Below are 19,728 nucleotides of genomic sequence, written 5' to 3'. Positions count from 1 at the left end.
TTTATATGACAACATGTTGAACACTTTTTATGGTTCTCTTCACTTTATTAAAGTGTGTGTTTACATACACCGTAGATTTTCACGATGAAAGACATGCAGATTCTCAAAGAAGCTACTTTTAATAGCTTATGTAGGAAACATGAATCCAAACATGCTTCTAAAAATAACATCTAGAGATTGAAAAACACGTTGAATCATAAGCTATGATCGTTACTTTTGTACTAACATGTTTTGAAATGTGTATGAGATGTACATTCAAACACACTTGGCAACGAGTTATGCACATACTACAATTGACATTTACGTGAAAGCAGAAAGCCACAACAGAATCTACATTTATAGCCTTTCAGATGTGGTTCCAAACAAGCGTTTAGCTTATTTATCTTAACGTTTTTTTTACCACATATCAAACTCACTCTAGCCCATCACAATTATCTCAAGAAAGAATTTTTTGGGTCCATGCTTATAAATAAGCTATAAGTTGTTTCGTATACTCTCAAGCACTTGCGTAAGGGCTTATATTATAAAATAAGTTCAAATAAATAAATTCTTTCAAACGGGGTCTAAGTGTGAGTTTGGGTAAACAATTTAATTAAGCATTTATCATATAAATGTTTATTGATAAGTTAATTTGAGAAACTTATTGAAATAACTAAGGTGAAAACATGTATGTAAGATAATCTGAACAACTTAAGAAAATAAGTAAGTAGGTCATAAGCTATTTACATAAGCAATTTCAAACAACTGCATATCACTTATATTATAAGATAAGCTAAATAAGTTCTTCCTACCGGAATCAAAGGAAAATGAATGCAAGTACAACTCACATCCAATTGCTTCTTTACAACGCAGCACCTCCTTTTTAGCTTTTATGGGTTGTGTGATCACCGTCGTCGCCGACTTTTGTATCCTACAGCTGCAACCGTGTCCGCTCAAAGTCGTGATACTCGTCCTGACCATCTTTGTAAGGGAAACATAGACGCTGGAATGTGGCAAATTGAGAGAAGAAAAATAGAAATGAAGGCTCATTATTACTACTAGCGACGGATATGAATCCCTCTCCAAGTTAACTTGTGAGCATGCGTTGTGGAGCGGTGATTCGTGATAGTCATGGCATTTGGGTGTCCGATGTTTCTCTCAATTTTGGCAATGTAGTGCAAACCTTGCTAAGATTTTGCCATGGAGCTTGGGTTGCAACATGCGTGAAACTTGGGCTATCAGGATGCTGCTTGTGTTTTAGATTGCGCCAATGTAGCTCTAGTCTCAGAGCTCCATGGATACATCCACTTATTGGGCACGTGGTACAATCAATCGTGTTCGAGCCATGCTTACCTAGTATATGCAATCCATACTGATTATGCAAAAGATCTCTTGAGTTCAATCCACCTACAATACACCCCACCTAGGGAAGGATGAAGGGGCTTAAGTGTGACTAAATCCCAAATCCAAAATAACCAGCATCCGAAGAGTGATCAGATACTAGATGGTTTATTCTAAAGAAACAAACATGACGGAAATTAATATATTAGATCTGATTATCTAGGGAAGTTTCTTACAAGAAAGCTACTAAATCACTATCAATGCAGCTTACAAGGGAAAAATAATATTACAAGAAGCGAGAAGCTTCCACATTAAAAAAAAAATTGCACATGGACTCAGTAGAATCATCTCACTGTGCATCAAGAAAATCTTCACCTTTCACCTCAGTATAACAATCAGAACACAACTATGTACACATATCCACAATCATCTCAGCAATCTGACGGCTTTCAACCAGATGGTGTGTTGTGTTTTCTGCAACTTCACCTTTGGTAAAGCCATATTAATGCATGTGCGGTGACCCAGAAGTGTAGACTTTGATTGACCCAAAAGCTATGTTGTATTGAATTGCAGAAAAAAAATTCAATTTTGGGAACTTTGTTCCATTTATTTCCTGAGGTTGAAATGATCAGGAACAAATGGCCTCCACTGAGAGTTTCTTCATGACATTTGGACATGGATCTCCTCCGAAATTATCAGGCGACACTGTTACTTTGCAAAAGTTCTGTCCAACACAATTCTGCAACAATAAAGTCACTAGTCAAGAATGAACCAAGTAAAAGTGACCACAAGCATAAAATGGATAATTTGACTAGCAGAATTGAACCTAACATTTTGTTTAGTAAAGGGCTTTAGAACTAAAACAGATCATGTTTTACTAACAACTGTATTTAGCTATAGCTCCCTCTTAGAAATATAACAAAACTATTCAAGTGTCTACACTCAATAGCTTTGAGCTTTTGGGATAGTTGGTTCATGACATGGTATCAAAGAGCCTAAGTGACCAAGTGGTCAAGAGTTCGATCCTTGTTACTTCTAATATTCACATAGAAAAGATTAATTTCAGCACAAAGTAGGTAAGTCTATATATTGTCCATACTTCAAGCCCAATTGGCTCTTGTGTGAGGTGTGTTAGAAATATAATACAAACCTATTCACGTGTCTTCACCCTAAAGCTTTTGGGATAGTTGGTTCGTGACACTCAAGGGTAACCATCCAATTAGAGAGAGAGAGAGAGAGAGAGAGAGAGAGAGAGAGAGAGTGCAGAAGGCAATACCCTTTTTAAGGCATCATAAGACTTGTGAGCATGGCAGCTTCCTTCTTGGAAGTTTCCACAAGACCCAACCGGAGTACCAAAACTAGCAAATTTGATTGATGAGATTTTTTGTCCAGGGCCACATGATAAATGTGCTTTTGGTCTCACTGGTTTGCTAGATTTGCCAGAAGCTTGCACCTGATAACTAATAACATTTGGCTGCCATTCATAAATATCAGCATACACACTATCTATATCGCGTCTAACCAAAACGATCCCATTGGGATCTCCACCCAATTCTTCAAACACAACCAATAAATTCCCAGTTGGCTTCAGCCATGAATGAGGAACATGATACCTGAAATTACCAACCAGTAGTTAGTTTGTCAAAGGTTTATCATCAGCATTAGACAACTTCAGGTTAAGCTATATATTTCTCACTCACCATCTTTGGGAAGCCTCGCCGCAGTTACTTCTGCATTTATTCTCATTGTACGTTCCAGCATAGTCACAGTTATTACAGGTACCAGATGCTTTATAAGCAGGCCAGTAGCGGCCAAGACTCTGTCCATTTAACCACACTTGACCCTTGCCCATGCTACCCATGTCTAAAGCCAATGGTGCAACTCCATCCGGGGCATCGAAAGTAGTCTGAAATGATATTAAAACAGACATTGAAGTGTGTTTAAGTTATAGGGTATACATTGGAGAAAGAAAGAGAATATAGAGACTGAACAATCTGATACTAATATCAATATGAAGTGATCTAATGAGGTACACAAAGACAAAGCACTAAAACTTATTTATAGCAAATGAACAATAGTAATGAAAGAGTACTATCTTGAACAGTCCAGAAAAATTAGCAAAGTCTGCATAGGTTTCTCTAATTTTAGAAGATTATAGAGGCTTTGTGATATACTCACTTTGAACCAAGTCAATTGCTGCCTCTGAACAATTAAAGACCCCTGAACCCACTCCACTGACGAACTTCCACCGAGAGAATGAAGACTCAGGGTTTCACCTTTAAGACCAACCTAAATAAAATGTGAATTTGAATTTAGAGAAAAATGAAGCATTAACAAAGAGAAGATATGGGGAATGTTCAAGGAAAAACCTTGTAAGACCATTTCTGCCAAGTCAAGTCCCTTCTCCCCTCATTGAGACCGTTTAATGTAATTGGACCAAGAACACCAGCATTCCATGTCTCAAAATGAGGGCCAACATTCTGAAAAATCAAGTGAGTAATATAGTCATGATCATACTGGAATAGAGTTTGTGATTCTGAAAAATTAGCCATGTGTGAAAATGCAGGTGTGCATCTACAATCTATTTTCAATGTAGTGTGTGTGGTGCGCACGCTTGTGGGTGAGAGAGAGAGAGAGAACAAACCGGGAGTCCAACTGCAACGCTTAAAAGAGAGATTTTGTTAACACCAGGTCTGAGCATCACACTCTCGCTAAATGTCAGTTTGGGAAATTCTAAGCTTCCGTATAGAGTTCCTGATCAAAAGGAGTATAATAGGCTCAATGTATGATGTATCAACCAGAGCTTAGATAATATATTGATTCCATGCAACATTCTAATGTATTGAATCCTCAAAAGCATACATCAACTAGTTTTAGGGATGACCCTTCTTCCTCTTGGATCTTACAATGAAAAAGTACTTATATACAAGTTGAAGATTTGGAATAAAGCCAGCACTGAGATTGTTCTAAAGTAGGTGAGTCAAGTGTTTCTGAAATTATGTAAACCAGCATTATGCTCCTCACCTGATAGCTGGCCATTGATAAAAACATGCATAGCATGCCCAGCAGATAACACTGTAAGAACAGGATTCTTTCCATTCCTCAAAAATTCTTCATTGGGGTCAATCACGACACTAGCAAAAAAGGAGCAACACAACTATAAGACATGAAAAAACAGAATAAAATTGGGAAAAAGGGAAGTGAAGTGCAATGTTTTATGTCACTCACTCCGTGGAGTACCACAAGTAGTCGGATAAATCTCTTGTTGTATTTAACTGCTCTAATAGGCCAGTCACAGTGAAGGAACTGTCATCAGTCGAGGCTGTTTCTTCAGTGAACCCTTGCCAAGAGAGTCCACCATGAATAGGAACATTGGTCATCTTCATCTGGGCTCTCTGGGAACCAACCTGTACAAAGATTTAGGAATTTTAATCTCACTGAAATTCGGCTCACGAAAATTCACAAGAAAAAAACCTTTCTCTTCATTGCAAAAGAAGATTTAGCAATAAGAAAACACTACAATAGTTATCATTCTTTTCTTGTTGTATGTCTATTTTCATGAAAGAAAAAAAGTCAATCTTGCAGATAGAGCTAAAACTGCATGCATAAAAGTTATTAAATCCACTCAACCACATATTTAAGCTCTTGATAACCAACCCAGCAAGTCGTTCGAAATTAAAATTCGCTCAATTTTTTTACCCTTGCAGTGTTATAAACGGTGTTCTTGCAGTCGGGAAGAATGCTTATAGACCAAGGAGGCAAGTTGTAATGCATATTCCCAAATGCCACTGTTGCATAAGATTTTGGGTTATAGTTTGCTAGAAACGCAGCACAGGCTCCCGAGTTTGATTTGAAGACATGAGCCTGAACATTAATGATAAAAGATAGAAACTCAGTTTGGTTATAAAGCATTTTATAAAGGTTAGATAACTTTTCACATAATTGTGTCACATTATACCTCTTGATAGTTTCCAATCCGTGTTACAGTCGGATCTCCTGATACTAATGCAGGTTCAGAAAGTTTTATTGCTCTGTGTAAATCCTTCAGATGACCCCACTTTGGTTGCCTGAGCAATCCTATACAGAAGGAAAAAACAAAAATAAGTGCTCTACTTTTAGTCAGGTGTATAAATGTACATCAAATATGTGAAGTTCTTCATATAAATGAATGCAGCAGATCTAAGGCAAAGGATCCATCATTCACAGGACTCAACATAAAAAACCAGATGCAAATTGCTTTAGATTTTATTTTGTTAACTTATAGGAACAACAGCGATGTTCCAATATAGCATGCCTCACGGAACTAAGGAACATAGAGGCAGCACAATCATATTTTGAGAATTATTCCCAGCAGGTTCTACATAAAAAGTGGGGAAAAAATACATCATAGTATCAGTACTTGTTGGCCATATCAAGTAATGGCATCTTACCATATTCATCAAGAGGTGCATCATAATCATAGCTTGTAGCGATGAAGGGACCACCGGCAGTTCGACCAAAATTTGTTCCCCCATGGTACTGAAATGAACAAAATAAAGGGACACAGTTGAATATTTAGGAAAGGTGAGCCTACACAATTACACATTGAAATCAATAAATAATGAAATTACCATGTAATAATTGACAAATGATCCCCCTTTCTGTATAAACCTTGCAACTGAAAATGCCAAGTCTTCAGCAGGTCGATAAGGAACGGGACCTCCAAACTCAGTATACCTTCAAAGCATAAAAGAGGAATAGAGGCAGTTAGTAGTCAGGTGTTATCTCTTGTTTGCATGTTTAACAATAAATAAATAAAGGAATGAAAGAAAGCATCAATACCAGCCAGTCCAAGCTTCTGTCCACATCTTTGGTTTGTAATCCTTGTTTGGAGAGAAATAATCACAATAGAAGCCATTGCAGGTGTTAATCTGTAAAATGTTTTGAGAAATTAGTAGCTGAAATCCTTGGAGGTATAAACAGTGTCAAGAACAAAATAATTAAGGACTGTTTGGGTAGATGATTTTATTGGGGAAATGTATTTGAGAGGATTTTAAATAATTTAGTGTGAAGGGCATTGTCTAGGAATCAAAAGAAAGAATTTAAAAAATACAAGGTATTTTTCCAGGGTAAGTTTTTAACACAAAATAAAGAATTTCAAATTCTATCATATCATCAAGCTCTTGTCTCATAAAAGCCTCTTTCACAAAAAAAGAAAAAAAAAAGAGCTATAACGTGTTCTACACAAGGTAAAATGTTTCCTTAAAAACACACACTTCAGCTGAACTTACAATAGGATCAGGAGCATCATCTTGCTTGCACATGATCCATGGAACCCCAGTACCAAGTCCTAGAGCCATATCTGCTGCCCACTTAGTATAGGTTTTACCAGCAGCACCAATTTCATACTCCTCAGGTCCATATTCATTTTCAATCTGTACAAGTAGAATACATCTCCATTCTAGTCAATGCATAAACTCCACAAGATAATATAATTATAAAGCAAGTCCCTGGAATTGAGTAGAAAGCTAGCAGCATATTAGTCTACCTGGGAAAGAATTATTGGACCTCCCTGAGACTCATATAACCTCTCTGCTTTCATCATATCGACAATCTTCTCGGTAAATTTTTGCATTTGAAACTTCATCATGGCAATGTAAAAATCAGAAGTAATTAGAGGCTCTCACGTCACATCAATGAAAAAGGAAAAATTGATACTTTTTAACCATTCTTGAGGTATAAGAATAACTCAAATCTTACCTTAAATGGGCCATTGTCTGTTCTGAAGCTAATACCTGGAATGTACTTAAGCCAAACAGGGAAGCCCCTGAAAACAAATCAGGCAAAGCTGTTAAGATATTTCTACTTTTGACATTAACAAAAAAAAAATTGCAAATATCAAGAGGATATGAACACTTTCACTACCCAAAGTTCCACTCAGCACAGACATAAGGACCAATCCTTAGATTAACATAGAGGCCTGCTTGCTGCACCAACTTTATGAACTTCACCAGATCATAGTTCCCTTCAAAATAATACTGCATAAATCAAGAAAACAAGAACATTTGATTATTTCGTACCAATAACTCAAACAGTGAAAACAAGCAAAACTAGATGGCATATTATTTTGTTTTAGTTACTTGGCCAGGTGAAGGTTCATGCCCATTCCAGAAAACATAGGTCTGAATCACATCCAAACCTCCTTCCTTGGCCTTCTGGATAAGATCTGGCCACATCTGAAGAAACAAACAACCACAGAAACCTACAAGTTAGGAGTGCAAGTCACACAAAAACAGAAAAAGGAAGGAACTTCAAGGTACCCATTTGATAAAAACAGAAAAATACAAGTCACCTAAAAACAGATAAACGAAGGAACTTTAAGGTACCCATTTGATAAAAACAAGAAAATATCAAGACCCTGAAGCACATTCCAGAGTAAAAATACCTCAGGGGTGCTTCTTGGATAGTGAATGGATCCAGAAATGAGTATTCTTCTCTGGCCATTAATGGTGATAGCTTTGGAGTCATAGGACACAGAGGCTGTAGCAGAACCTATCAAAGAACATGCCAGAAGGAGTAGCAGCAGAAGTACATTCTGCATTGCCATGAGCTGCTTGAAGAAGCTCATGAACATGATTTGATGCTAAACCTTCTCCCTCAGCTTGGTAAAGCAAAAGCAATGTTGTGAAGAAGAATGAGGGTTATATTCTCTTTACAAAGTGGGAAGTAACAAGGAAATGGCTTTGGTTCTCTACTTTCTCTCACTCTCACTCTTGTTTTTGCTTTCTTTGATGATTGAAGAAGCCTAGACAAAAATAAACAGCTGGGAGTTTCTGAGAAGCAACAATGTAGTACTAGTTTTACTTTTTTTTGGGAAATTAAAAAAAAAAAACTTTTATTTGAAGATTGTTAAGTGGGAAAATGGATGTGGTTTCCAGCTATATTTTATAGACTGAGCTTAGTTATGAGTGAGGGAGTGAACAGGGTGGGGCCCTCACCCTTGTTATTGCTTTCTCAAAGAATCCAATCCAATGAATTTGGTTTTTGCTGTTTTTTATGTCCTTTCATTCCATTATTAATATTAATGAGTTGTCTGAATCAAGGCAGGGTGTTTGAGTTAAATCACTCTAATTTGAGGTAATAAAAATGGTAGAATGGTAAGTGATCTGAGAGAGACCAAACAACCCGTTGACAAGGGGTAGGAGAGGGGGGATCTGGACGCGCTGGAGCACTCCAAGTTGGCAAGGTCCCGGGAGGGGCTCCTGCAAGACACTCCGATGCTAAAGTCAGTGAGTGAAGTTGTGAGAATTGTGAGAATGGAGAGAATACCTTACCTTTAGCTTGAAGGAGTGTTCCCTTTATATAGGAGAGGTAGAATTAGGGTTGGAGCCATGCAACGTCATGCATGGCTCGTACTTGGGGGCATGGATCACCGTTGGATCTCCTGCTGCAGAACAGTGATCCAACGGCCTGGGGGCCCCTACAGATCTGCACCAGCCAACCTACCCCATAGGGTAGTTGACCTAGGTCCACCTCTACATAGTGGGCCCCGGGCTCCTTGTCCTCACCATTGGTGGTGGGGCCTAGGAGTAGAGGGCCTTTAAACTCCCTCAAGGTGTTCCCTAGCCGGGACGTTTCGTGGGGCCCAGCCCCGTCCTGGGTGTCTTGTCCGTTCCCGGTCAGGGTTCCCAGAACAGTAGCCCCCTAGCCCTGGTCGGCTGTTCCAGCGGAGCGAGGGCTATTCGTGTCCTGTGTTCGTGGTGTCATAGACGTTCTCGGGGTCGTTACATAGGGGTCAGAAATTTAAAGCTTTATTCATTAATGGTGGGGGGCCGTTTGGCCGTTACATTCAGTACACCTAGAAAGGGGGTGTTACTCGTGTGGCATTGTATCGGAGGCAAACGGTTCGTAGGTCTCTGTCGAGACTCTATCTCACGGTCAGGAGGGGGTTCAACTCGGCTTTGATTTCGTCCATTGTTCCCTTCCCTTCGCCCTGGTGTTCCGTGGCAGAAACCTCAAGGCCCCAAATCAGCATGCTAACCTCCGAGCAGCGCCGGTGTAATTCCCACATCTCCTCCGTCAGCTCCAAGAAGGTTAGCAGCCCCGCCTTCAGTTGGGGGTCAGGGTCCTCTGCCAGAATTCTGCCAACTAGGGATCTGATCCTACTGGGGGTGGTGGCTTGCGTTTGGTAGAAGTAGTATAGGTTGTCGTCTAGAGCCTCGGCCCTGAGTGCCTTCAGGTAAGCCTCCATGGAGGTCATTCTGGCCTGAGGAAAATGTGGATCCTGCAAAGGGGGTGGTTACCATTTATAATCGAAACGTTCTTGGGTGGTAACGCCCATTAGCCTTTTCCTAGGAGTTTCCCTTGGGAAATAAAACGGGGCATTAAATGTAGAGGTCGGTGGTCAACGCGCGCCATCCCGAGGCTGTGTATACGGAGTCGACCGACCGGAGCCGAGTGTTCTAGGACGCTCGGGTCTCCTACCGAGTGGTCTAGGACGCCCTGGTCTCATACCGGGTGGGTCTAGGACGCTCGGGTCTCATACCGAGTGGGTTGTCGCCGGGTTTGAATTTGAGAAGTCAAAAAGACGCGGGAGAAGGAAACGGTGTGAGGCTTTGGGCCCACTGCATTTAATGTACCTGACTCTTGAGGTGGTACGTGTCGTTTCCGGGTGGGTCGCGTCGCTTCGCGACTCCTCTCCCACGTGCCTCTGGAGGCGTGTGTCGCTTCGCCGTCACTGCCTCTTTTCTGACGTGGTAGGGCCTGATTGGACGAAGCCCTTTGGTTTCCCCAAGCGTCATGATTAGGGAAACTAGGGCTGTCGAAACGTCACGTCTCCCTCCTCATTTTCTATAAAAGAGGGAGGAGGGGATTCATTTGCACTTTCGCATTTCTGAATTTCCCCAAGCCTTCCCCCTTTCTTTTCGTCAGGTACCGGTGTTTCACAGTGGTGTCTTCTTTCGCACGGTGGTCGTTTGGAAGCTTTTCCAGTTTCTTCTTGTAAGTCCTCGCTTCCCTTGACTTTCCTTCTTAAGGCTTTAATTTTTTCTTTCTTCTAGTAGAAAGGGTGGCTTGCTCTTGGGGGAGTTGGGAGCTTCCCCTCCCCTGGTGGCCTCCTCTTGCGGCGGAGGAGATTCTCTCTGAGGGTCTGCGCCGCCGTACGGTCGCGTTGTCCTGCCTAGGGCAAAGATGGATTCCGGGTGGGTCCTTCTTTGAGCCGATTCCAACGACCTAGGTGTTGATACGGCGTTTTCCCTTGTGCAGGTGTCGTTATGGGGAAGCCTACCCAGAAGAAGAAAGGCAAGACCGTAGACGAGGCTTCGGGCGGGGCCTTAACTTCTAGGCCCCGGTCCGGGGCCCCCAAGAATAAGAAGACCGATCGGGAGAAATACCCTCATCTGAAGGGGGACGAGGCCGTGTATGACAAGTGGTGTCGCACCATTCTCGATCTCCCGTCGGAGTACGCGAACGAGAAGGAAGACTATTTCTGGAGTCAGCGTTTTATGTCGCAGACTCAGATCGGCCCCGGTCACATGGTGTATTCGCCGGGCAAGAAGGAGCGGCTACCCCACACCCCGCTGTTTGGGGTGTACATGCACATCTACACCATGAAGAAGGTGAAGGTGAGGATGCCACTCACGGACTTTCAATGTGACGTTCTTCGCCATATGGGGGTCGCGCCGTCGCAGCTCCATCCCGACGCTTGGGGTTTCGTGCGAGCGTACGAGGTTGCTTGCGTCTTATTTGGATAGAAGCCGTCCATTCCGCTCTTTTTCCATTTATTCGAGGTGGCCCACACTCAAGGATATGGCGGGCACAGGATCGTGACCCTGAGGTCGGGTAAAGATCTCCATATCTTTCACCCGTTCGCAGAGTCTTACCGGGACTTTAAAGATCAATTCTTCCGGGTGGCGCCTACTACTCCGCCCCCTGACTGGTGGTTCGAGAGAGCCCCGAACGGCGGCAGTCGCGCCCGGTTCCCGCTGACCTGGAACGCCAAGCACTACGACGTAAAGATCAGCGCTTTTGGTTACGAGGCTGGGGCCTTGTCGGAGGCAGACTTGGCCTTCAAAAACCTCTTGGTGGCCGCCATACGGAAGGAAGTGAGGGGTAACCCACCCAAAGAATTCTGCATTCGGCCGTTGCGCTGTTACGATCTTTGTACTTATAGCGTTCGTAGGAACGCTTGCTTGCTGCGCGAGAGAGGTAGGGTGTTTTTATTACTATGTCCAAAGTGTTGTGTGCCCTTTCGTCCTACTAATTTTCTTCTTGTAATTCCTTTGCAGGGGCTAAGATGGAGATCAATGCTGCCTTGGTCGCTGCTCTACAAGTTCCAGTTGACGAGGTCGAGACTGACAATGAGGAGGAACAGGAAGTTTCTCGAGGCGAAGGGGACGGGCTTGACAACCAGGGGAAACCCCTGGTCGGGGCCAACCCCGCTGGGGCCGGGCAGAACGAGCCGGTCAACGATGAAGTAAACCTGGTTACCGGGTCGGGTCCGGTGAACCCCGAACGTCAGCAAAAGGGTTCCTTTGAGGGGGATAAGGCCGGCTCGGAGCGCCCGGTCAAGAGAAAACGCCGCTCTTCGGGTGGGGAGGTCGGTACCCCTGAACGAGCGACTCCGATTACTCAAGTGGGTCCCACGGAGCCAATTTCTGTGTGGGGTCGAGATGCAGTGGACACGGACGAGCACAACAACTGAATCGATGATTTGGTGTACAATGAGCTCGACCAGTCGTTCCTAAGCACAAAGGAACCCTACAATCTCTTGAACTATGCTCTGAAAGCAGTGCTTCAGACTGCCTCCGTCATTCGTCATGTGCAGCAGGGGCCGGTGCTCGATGTGGAAGAAGTCAAGGAACAGGCGAGTGCAGCTGAGCATAAATTTGCTGAGGCGGAGAAAGAGTTGGTTGATGCCAAGAAGGCGGTTGAGGGGCTGACCGCTGCTAAGGCGAAGTTGCAAGGGGAGGTTCATGAGGTGACGGCCACGGCCAAGAAGTTTACGGAGAAACTGGAGCTGAGCGAGAAGGATAATGATTGGCTGCGCTCCCGGGCAGAGAAAGCTGAGCAGGCACTGAAAGACGAGAAGGCTGCTCGAGAGAGGGAAGTTAAGGAGATGGAGGCCTTGAAAGCAAGCAATGCTGAGCTCAAGAAGAAAGTTGCCGATCTGGGGGCTGAGAGAAAGAAGCTGAGGTCGAATCTGAAGGAGATTCACAAGGCTTCCTTTGACAATGCTTTGGCTCAGCTTGAGGTGGTCCATCCGGGACTGGATGTGGGCCCTCTTCACTACCGGAAGGTTGTATTGGGGGGAAAGATCGGGACCCTGGACGACCAGAAACAGTTTACTCCGACCTTCCCAGCCGAGCCAGCTCCTTGAAGTTCCTGTCTTTTTTATTGTAATTTGATGTGTTTAATGATCGTCCTGTGTTTGTATAAACTTGTTGTTTCTAATTATTGTTCCGTCTTTGTAAAGACTCGTTTTTCCTGCCTTTCACCCGGTGTTTGTAAGGACTTATTATTATATTTTCTTTTTGCGATGTATTCTTCTTTCTTTACTCGTCTTAGAGTTATTTCGTGCCTGAAAGGTCTTTAACGTTTTTGTGCCCGACGGGTCTTAGTGCCCTATGGGTCTTGGTGCCCGAAGGGTCTTTAATAATTTCGTGCCCGGTGGGTCTTGGTGCCCTAAGGGTCTTTGTTAATTTCGTGCCCGGTGGGTCTTAGTGCCCTATGGGTCTTTGTTAATTTCGTGCCCGGTGGGTCTTTACTGCCCTATGGGTCTTTAATAGTTTGTCAATGCGGTCGAATATATTGCCAGTTCGAATAATTCAACATAAAAAACTACTTCATTTCTGCGCTTGGAGCTCGTAGCTCTAGTCGTCTACGAACTTGGACGAGATGGGTGTGTACCCTTAATTACAAAAGACTAAATTAAAAGACCACGCTTAGGCAGATAGCGGGTGCCTGGTCGGTCGCGGCTTAACTATAGTATCTTCTCAGGTTGGTTGCGTTCCATGTACGAGGGATTTCCTTTCCTGCTAGAGTTTCCAGTTTGTATGCTCCCGTGCCGGTTGCTTCGACCACCCTGTAGGGGCCTTCCCAGTTGGCCGCTAGCTTTCCCCGTTCGGTTGATCGTGCTCCGACGCTGGCCTTCCGGAGGACCAAGTCTCCTGCGGTAAAGGAGCGGAGAACTGTTTTCTTGTTGTAGCGAATGGCTGCCTGCTGCTTTGCGATCAGCTCTCTGCAGTTGGCCACCGCTCTCCTTTCAGCCAGTAGGTCGAGGTCTTCCTCTATGAGCTGATCGTTCTGGCTGGGGTCGAAACCCGCTGTTCGAGCGCTCGGTTCCCCTATTTTAGCAGGAATCACCGCTTCTGTGCCAAAGTTGAGGCGGTAAGGGCTTTCCCCCGTAGTCGAGTGCGGAGTGGTACGGTATGCCCACAGGACGTGATCGAGCTGTTCGGCCCAGTCGCCCTTGGCGCTCCCCAATCTCTTCCGGAGGCCTCGGAGAATGACCCTGTTGGCCGACTCTGCCTGCCCGTTTGTCTGGGGGTGCTCGACGGAGGTGAATCGTTGCTTGATGTGCAGCCCGTCCAAGAGGTCCCTAAACCCCTTAGAGGTAAACTGGGTTCCATTGTCTGTGACCAGGACTCCGGGGACTCCGAACCTACTGATGACGTTCTTGTAGAAGAAGCGTTGCACTCGAGCTGTGGTGATCGTTGCTAGTGGCTCGGCCTCGATCCACTTGGTGTAGTAATCCACTGCTACCACCAAGTACTTGAGTTGGCCGGGTGCCGTGTCGAACGGGCCCAATAAATCCATGCCCCACTGGTGGAAAGGCCAAGGACTAACTAGAGAGGAAAGACGGGCAGGATGAGCGTTGTGCAGATCAGCGTGCCTCTGGCAGGGGTCACACTGCTTAACATGCTCCGCAGCGTCTTTCTCTAGGGTTGGCCAGTAATAGCCGGCTCGGAGTACCTTTCGGGCAAGGGAGCGTCCACCCGGATGGTGGCCGCAGCTGCCCTCGTGGATCTCTGCTAAGACATAGGCTGCTCTGTCCTTGGGCAAGCATTTGAGGAGGGGGGTGGAGAACCCCCGCTTGAAGAGGTCATCATTAACCATGGTGTACCAGGAGGCACACCTAACCAGCTTCTTGGCTTCAGTCTTTCCCTCGGGCAGCCACCCAGATCTGAGATATTTGATGATCGGGGTCCTCCAGTCTTCCTCGGAACCGATCGACATCATAACCTGCCCCGTTGGACGATCAGGGTCCGCAACATAGGGGAGGGCCAGGGTCCCTTGGATGACTGTCCCGTTCAGGCCTGGTTTTCCAGTGCTGGCTAGTTTGGCCAAGGTGTCTGCGCGATCATTTTGGGCTCTGGGGACGTAGCGGAACTCTACCTTGGTGAAGGTTGAAGCCAGTCGCTTCAAGTGGGCCAAATACTGCTCCAGGATGGGATCCTTAGCTTGAGCCTCCCCCTTTGCCTGTGAGACGACCAGAAGTGAGTCGCAGCAGACAAGTATCTCCTTAGCTCCCAGGTCTCGAGCTGTGACTAGTCCCGCGATGCAGGCCTCATACTCGGCCTGGTTGTTTGTGGTTGGGAAGTTAAAGCGGAGGGATTGTTCGACCACCATCCCGGTGCTACTTTGCAATACGATCCCAGCCCCGCCGCCTTCCTTGTTGCTCGAGCCATCTACGTTGACCACCCAGGTAGTCTCGGCAGGGGGCTCTTCCTCATCGGTGAGTTCGACCAAGAAGTCTGCTAGGACTTGTGCTTTAATGGCTCTTCTGGGCTCGTAGCGGATGTCATGCTCGGATAGCTCGATGGACCAGCTAACCATCCGACCGGCTAGGTCGGGTTTATGAAGGACTTGTCGGACCGGCTGATCGGTTCGCACCACGATGCGATGAGCTTGAAAGTACCTCCTTAGTCGCCGCGCCGTGGTCAGTAGGGTCAGTGCCACTTTCTCCAGCATCTTATACCTGAGCTCCGCACCCTTCAGTGAACGGCTAACAAAATAGACCGGTAGTTGGACTCCTTCCTCTTCTCTGATTAGGACAGAGCTCACTGCTTTTTCCCGCACGGCCAGGTATAGGTATAGTGTCTCTCCTGGTTTAGGGCTAGCCAGAATAGGTGGGGAAGAGAGGATCTCTTTCAGCTGAGTGAATGCTGCGTCGGCCTCCGCCGACCACTCAAAAGTTGCTCCCTTTTTCAGGAGGGTGTAAAGAGGTAGGGCCCGGAGAGCAACCTTTGGCAAAAATCGGCCGATCGCAGCCATGCGACCAGCCAGCTGTTGGACTTCTTTGACCGTCCGCGGGCTCTTCATATTCATGATCGCCTGACATTTGTCAGGGTTCAACTCAATGCCGCGGCTGGTGAGCATATATCCCAGAAACTTCCCGCTTCGAACGCAAAGGTACACTTGTCAGGGTTGAGGCGCATGTTGTGCTTCTTTAACTGCTCGAAAACGACTGCGAGGTCAGCTGCGTGGTCTCCTCCTTTCGGGGTCTTGACTATGATATCATCGATGTAGACTTCGACCGATTTTCCCATCAGGTCCCCGAAGACTCGGGTCATCATCCTTTGGTAGGTTGCCACTGCGTTCTTGAGGCCGAAGGGCAGCATAGTGTAACAGTAGGTGCCCCGGTCGGTGATGAAGGCAGTTTTCTCCTCATCGTCCCTATGCATGAGAATCTGGTTGTAGCCTGAATAGGCATCCATAAGAGAGAGGTATTCGTAACCCGAGGAGTTGTCTACCAACGCATCAATGCTCGGTAGGGGAAACGGGTCCTTGGGGCAAGCCTTGTTGAGGTCAGTGTAGTCGACGCACATGCGCCACTTCCCGTTTGCCTTCTTGACCAAGACCACATTGGAGAGCCAGGTTGTGTACTTGACCTCCCGAATGATCCCGGCCTGAAGCAACTCTGTGGTCTGTTGCTGGATAACCTGTTGCTTCTCGGCGCTCATTTGCCTTTTCTTCTGAGCGACTGGTTTGAACTTCCGGTCGACGGAAAGTCTGTGGCTGCAGAATGCGGGGTCGATGCCCGGCATATCTGCCGATGACCAGGCAAATAGCTTCCCATTGGAAAGTAGTAACTTTTCCATCCGTTTGGAGAGGTCTCGGGGAAGGCCCCGAGCTATGTTGGTGGTGTTCTCTGGAAGGGGACCGACCTGGATGGGGTGGGACTCCCCGTCGGGTTTGAGGCGTTGATCGTCTCTAGACTGGTCCACGCGGGGGTCGAGGTCGGTCATGAAACTGGTGTGTTGAACGTGAAAGTTGTTCTGCTGGTCGTGCACTTTGGACTTCTTCTTCTTCCTTTCCTCCCTGGCCAGTCTGCAGCTGGAGTTGTAGCAGCTCCTCGCCATTTCTAGGTTGCCGCGTACTGGTACTGCCCTTCCTGCCCAGGGGTACTTAAGCATTAGGTGGTGGGTGGATATGATCGCCCTGAAAGTGTTGAGGCTTGGCCTGCCAAGGATGGCGTTGTACGCCGTTGGACACTCCACCACCAGAAAGCGAGCTTTTATAGTCCTGCAAATTTTGTGATCTCCCAAGGAAAGGCAAGTATCAAAATATCCTAAGGGTAGGACCATGTCCCCTGTGAACCCGACCAAATCATGGTCGTAGGGGAGCAGGTCCTTCACCGATAGCCCTAAGCTCTTGTAAGCATCGTAAAACATAATGTCAGCGGAACTACCTGTATCGATGAGAGTCCTTCGGATCTTACCGTTGCCGATCAGGGCTTCAATGACGATGGGGTCATCTTCCTCGCCGGTGTCCTCGCCGTAATCGTCCTCCGTGAAGGTAATGGCCACCTTTTGCCTCGGGGGGTGGAGGGACCCTGGTCGGGGCCGACCAGCCGCGGACATGATGACGCGGGTACTCCTTTTCCGGCTGTTGTTGGTGGGTCCGCCGGCGGCCCATCCTCCAGCTATTGAACCGACGCTGACCAGATTGCTTCCATGTTGTCGCCTGACTTCATCTCGGTCGGGGCTTCTTCTCCGTTCTCGGCTTCGTCCGCGACGCTCGGGACTCTGGCGACGTGGGGGGGTCCTGTCTCGACGTTCTGCCGATCGGCGTTTGGGAGGAGTCTGCACTCGGTGTCTTGGGGGGGTCGGTGTCCGCCTTGGGGGAGGCGAGCGTGGGCGTTGGAGGGCCCCCGTCGACACAGCTACATACTTGGACAGTCTTCCTGCTCTGATTAGCTCCTCCACCTTGTCCTTGAGGTTCAGGCACTCGTCGGTGTTGTGGCCCGGGCTATCGTGGAACTCACAGAATCTCTTGGAATCCAGCTTGTCCCCTCTCGTCAAGAGCGGGGGGGACGGTCTCTGAGGTCGGTGGAGGCTCTCTCCCTCAGGATACGCGAGAGGGAGGAGTTCAGCGGGGTATAACTATCATACTTCTTCCGCTTCGACTTCCGTTCGTCTTGACCCTTCCGTCGGGACTCCCGGGTCGAAGGCTGGTCCTTATGCTCCTTCATCTTCGGCGGTCCTTTGATCGCGAGTGTTTGACTCGCGGCTCTCAGGGTCGCGGCATCCTCCATGTTTATGAACTTCTCTGCTCGAGCTAGAAATTCCTCTAGAGTGTTGGCTGGCTTGCCGTCCAGCGAGGTCAGGAACGGTCCTGGTGCAAGAGCTGCGGTGGCCAGGACCAACCTGGTGTCGGGGAGGAGGCCGGTGATATCCCCGGCCTCCTTGTTGAACCGATTGAGAAATGCTTTCAGGGACTCCTTCTCTTTCTGCTTAACCAAAGCCAAAGTTTGCGCGGTCTTCGGTATGCTGCGTACCGAGGAGTACTGGGCTAAAAAGCAGGATGCGACCCCGTTCCAGTCGTGTAGTGAGTTGCTCGGTAAGTTCTGGAACCAGTTCATGGGTCCTTTTCCAAGGCTCATGGGGAAGCATCGGCAGTATAAAGGGTCGCTAGCCCCAGCATACTGCATCGCTCCCACGAAGAAGTTCACGTGCTCCTGCGGGTCGGAATCTCCCTCGTAGAGCTTCACTTTGGGCCGTGCCCACCCCTGAGGGAAAGGAAACGCCATGATCTCCGGGGATAGAGGACCTCCGATCGGCGCTGGATAGGTGACAAGCGCGTTGTTGGACCTGGGGCGGTTGTGCGTCCTATCCCGAGTCGGAGATGGGCTCCGGCGCCTGGATGGGCTCCGGCGGGGAGAGTAGCGTCTCCGGGGAGTATGGCTGGCCACCCGCTCGGCCGCGGGTGCCCGGCGACGCGCTTCCTGGTAGTAGGGGGTGGGATCGGGCCCCCGTTCGTCTCCTCTCCCTGGGAAAACGCGGGCAGGGGGCGTGATTGAGTTTCCTGCTCTTCAAGTTGTCACAGGCGTGCTCGGAGCATGTGAATCTCCTCTTGAGCGTCTCAGATTCTCATACTATGGGTCTGCTCTCGCCCCGCCCCATTGTCCTCTTCCATTGCCCGGATGCGAGCCTCCATGCGGCAGAGCGCCTCATGGGCCGCATGCGGGGTAATGGCTGCAGGTTCCGGTGAGCGGGGGGGTTGTGGTTGAGGAGTCGGGGGAGGAGGGTGCTGTGGAGGAGGAGGAGGGGTTCTGCGATCCGTAGTTTCGTTGACAGTCTCCACATGGCCTTCAGGAGTTGGAACAGGACGGCGTGAAGTCTGACGTGTCTCTACCATAGCTTGCTAGTTGATGACTTGAGGTGACGGCACGCGGTGCTGGGGAGAGTTTTACCAGATCCCCACAGACGGCGCCAATTGATCTGAGAGAGACCAAACAACCCGTTGACAATGGGTAGGAGAGGGGGGATCTGGACGCGCTGGAGCACTCCAAGTTGGCAAGGTCCCGGGAGGGGCTCCTGCAAGACACTCCGATGCTAAAGTCAGTGAGTGAAGTTGTGAGAATTGTGAGAATGGAGAGAATACCTTACCTTTAGCTTGAAGGAGTGTTCCCTTTATATAGGAGAGGTAGAATTAGGGTTGGAGCCATGCAACGTCATGCATGGCTCGTACTTGGGGGCATGGATCACCGTTGGATCTCCTGCTGCAGAACAGTGATCCAACGGCCTGGGGGCCCCTACGGATCTGCACCAGCCAACCTACCCCATAGGGTAGTTGGCCTAGGTCCACCTCTACATAGTGGGCCCCGGGCTCCTTGTCCTCACCCTTGGTGGTGGGGCCCAGGAGTAGAGGGCCTTTAAACTCCCTCAAGGTGTTCCCTAGCCGGGACGTTTCGTGGGGCCCAGCCCCGTCCTGGGTGTCCTGTCCGTTCCCGGTCAGGGTTCCCAGAACAGTAAGAAAGCACCTACTTACAGATTATCATCAGATAGAGTGTCAATGACATATTAGGAGGTCAGTCAAGGTTTGCTCGTTTGTAGGAGCACTGGAGGATTTCCTTGAACGTGGTTTGCTCATTAATTGTGATTTTCGTGTAACTGTATAGGATTCAAACTCTCCCTCGATTTATAG

At 47.4% G+C, this 19,728-nt stretch overlaps 3 protein-coding genes across 3 annotated transcripts; all 3 read right to left on the bottom strand.

The window, feature by feature from the left end:
* Positions 1-1,508: 1,508 nt before the first annotated feature.
* On the bottom strand, positions 1,509-8,173 carry LOC130745740 (beta-galactosidase 1-like). Its single transcript, XM_057598108.1, has 19 exons — positions 7,745-8,173; positions 7,440-7,535; positions 7,225-7,337; positions 7,060-7,126; positions 6,848-6,940; positions 6,591-6,734; positions 6,142-6,230; positions 5,931-6,036; positions 5,751-5,838; positions 5,279-5,397; positions 5,020-5,184; positions 4,549-4,727; positions 4,345-4,454; positions 3,965-4,074; positions 3,690-3,800; positions 3,499-3,609; positions 3,021-3,226; positions 2,597-2,933; positions 1,509-2,059 (listed from the first exon to the last, which is right to left on the bottom strand). The coding sequence occupies exons 1-19, from the start codon at positions 7,931-7,933 to the stop codon at positions 1,949-1,951; spliced, it is 2,544 nt and encodes an 847-aa protein (XP_057454091.1). The 5' UTR covers positions 7,934-8,173; the 3' UTR covers positions 1,509-1,948.
* A 5,102-nt stretch (positions 8,174-13,275) lies between these two features.
* On the bottom strand, positions 13,276-15,627 carry LOC130742528 (uncharacterized). The gene has a single exon (XM_057594625.1). It carries the CDS (start codon positions 15,625-15,627, stop codon positions 13,276-13,278), a length of 2,352 nt encoding a protein of 783 aa, XP_057450608.1.
* Positions 15,628-17,599: 1,972 nt separating this feature from the next.
* On the bottom strand, positions 17,600-18,331 carry LOC130742519 (uncharacterized). Its single transcript, XM_057594616.1, has one exon. The coding sequence runs from the start codon at positions 18,329-18,331 to the stop codon at positions 17,600-17,602; it is 732 nt and encodes a 243-aa protein (XP_057450599.1).
* Positions 18,332-19,728: the final 1,397 nt, after the last annotated feature.

This window comes from Lotus japonicus, chromosome 3, assembly GCF_012489685.1.
Source record: "Lotus japonicus ecotype B-129 chromosome 3, LjGifu_v1.2".
NCBI classification, from domain to species: domain Eukaryota; kingdom Viridiplantae; phylum Streptophyta; class Magnoliopsida; order Fabales; family Fabaceae; genus Lotus; species Lotus japonicus.
Note: the sequence above shows the minus strand (reverse complement) of the source record. Positions and strands in the feature narration are given on the sequence as shown.

Bases quoted from the DNA above. Each gene is read 5' to 3' on its own strand.
- LOC130745740 (XM_057598108.1), bottom strand. From the start codon at position 7,933: ATGTTCATGAGCTTCTTCAAGCAGCTCATGGCAATGCAGAATGTACTT. The intron at 7,536-7,744 runs GTATTTTTACTC...TTGTTTCTTCAG, and splicing joins ATCCAAGAAGCACCCCTGAG to ATGTGGCCAGATCTTATCCA. The intron at 3,227-3,498 runs GTGAGTATATCA...ATATCATTTCAG, and splicing joins AGCAATTGACTTGGTTCAAA to ACTACTTTCGATGCCCCGGA.
- LOC130742528 (XM_057594625.1), bottom strand. From the start codon at position 15,627: ATGAATATGAAGAGCCCGCGGACGGTCAAAGAAGTCCAACAGCTGGCT.
- LOC130742519 (XM_057594616.1), bottom strand. From the start codon at position 18,331: ATGGCGTTTCCTTTCCCTCAGGGGTGGGCACGGCCCAAAGTGAAGCTC.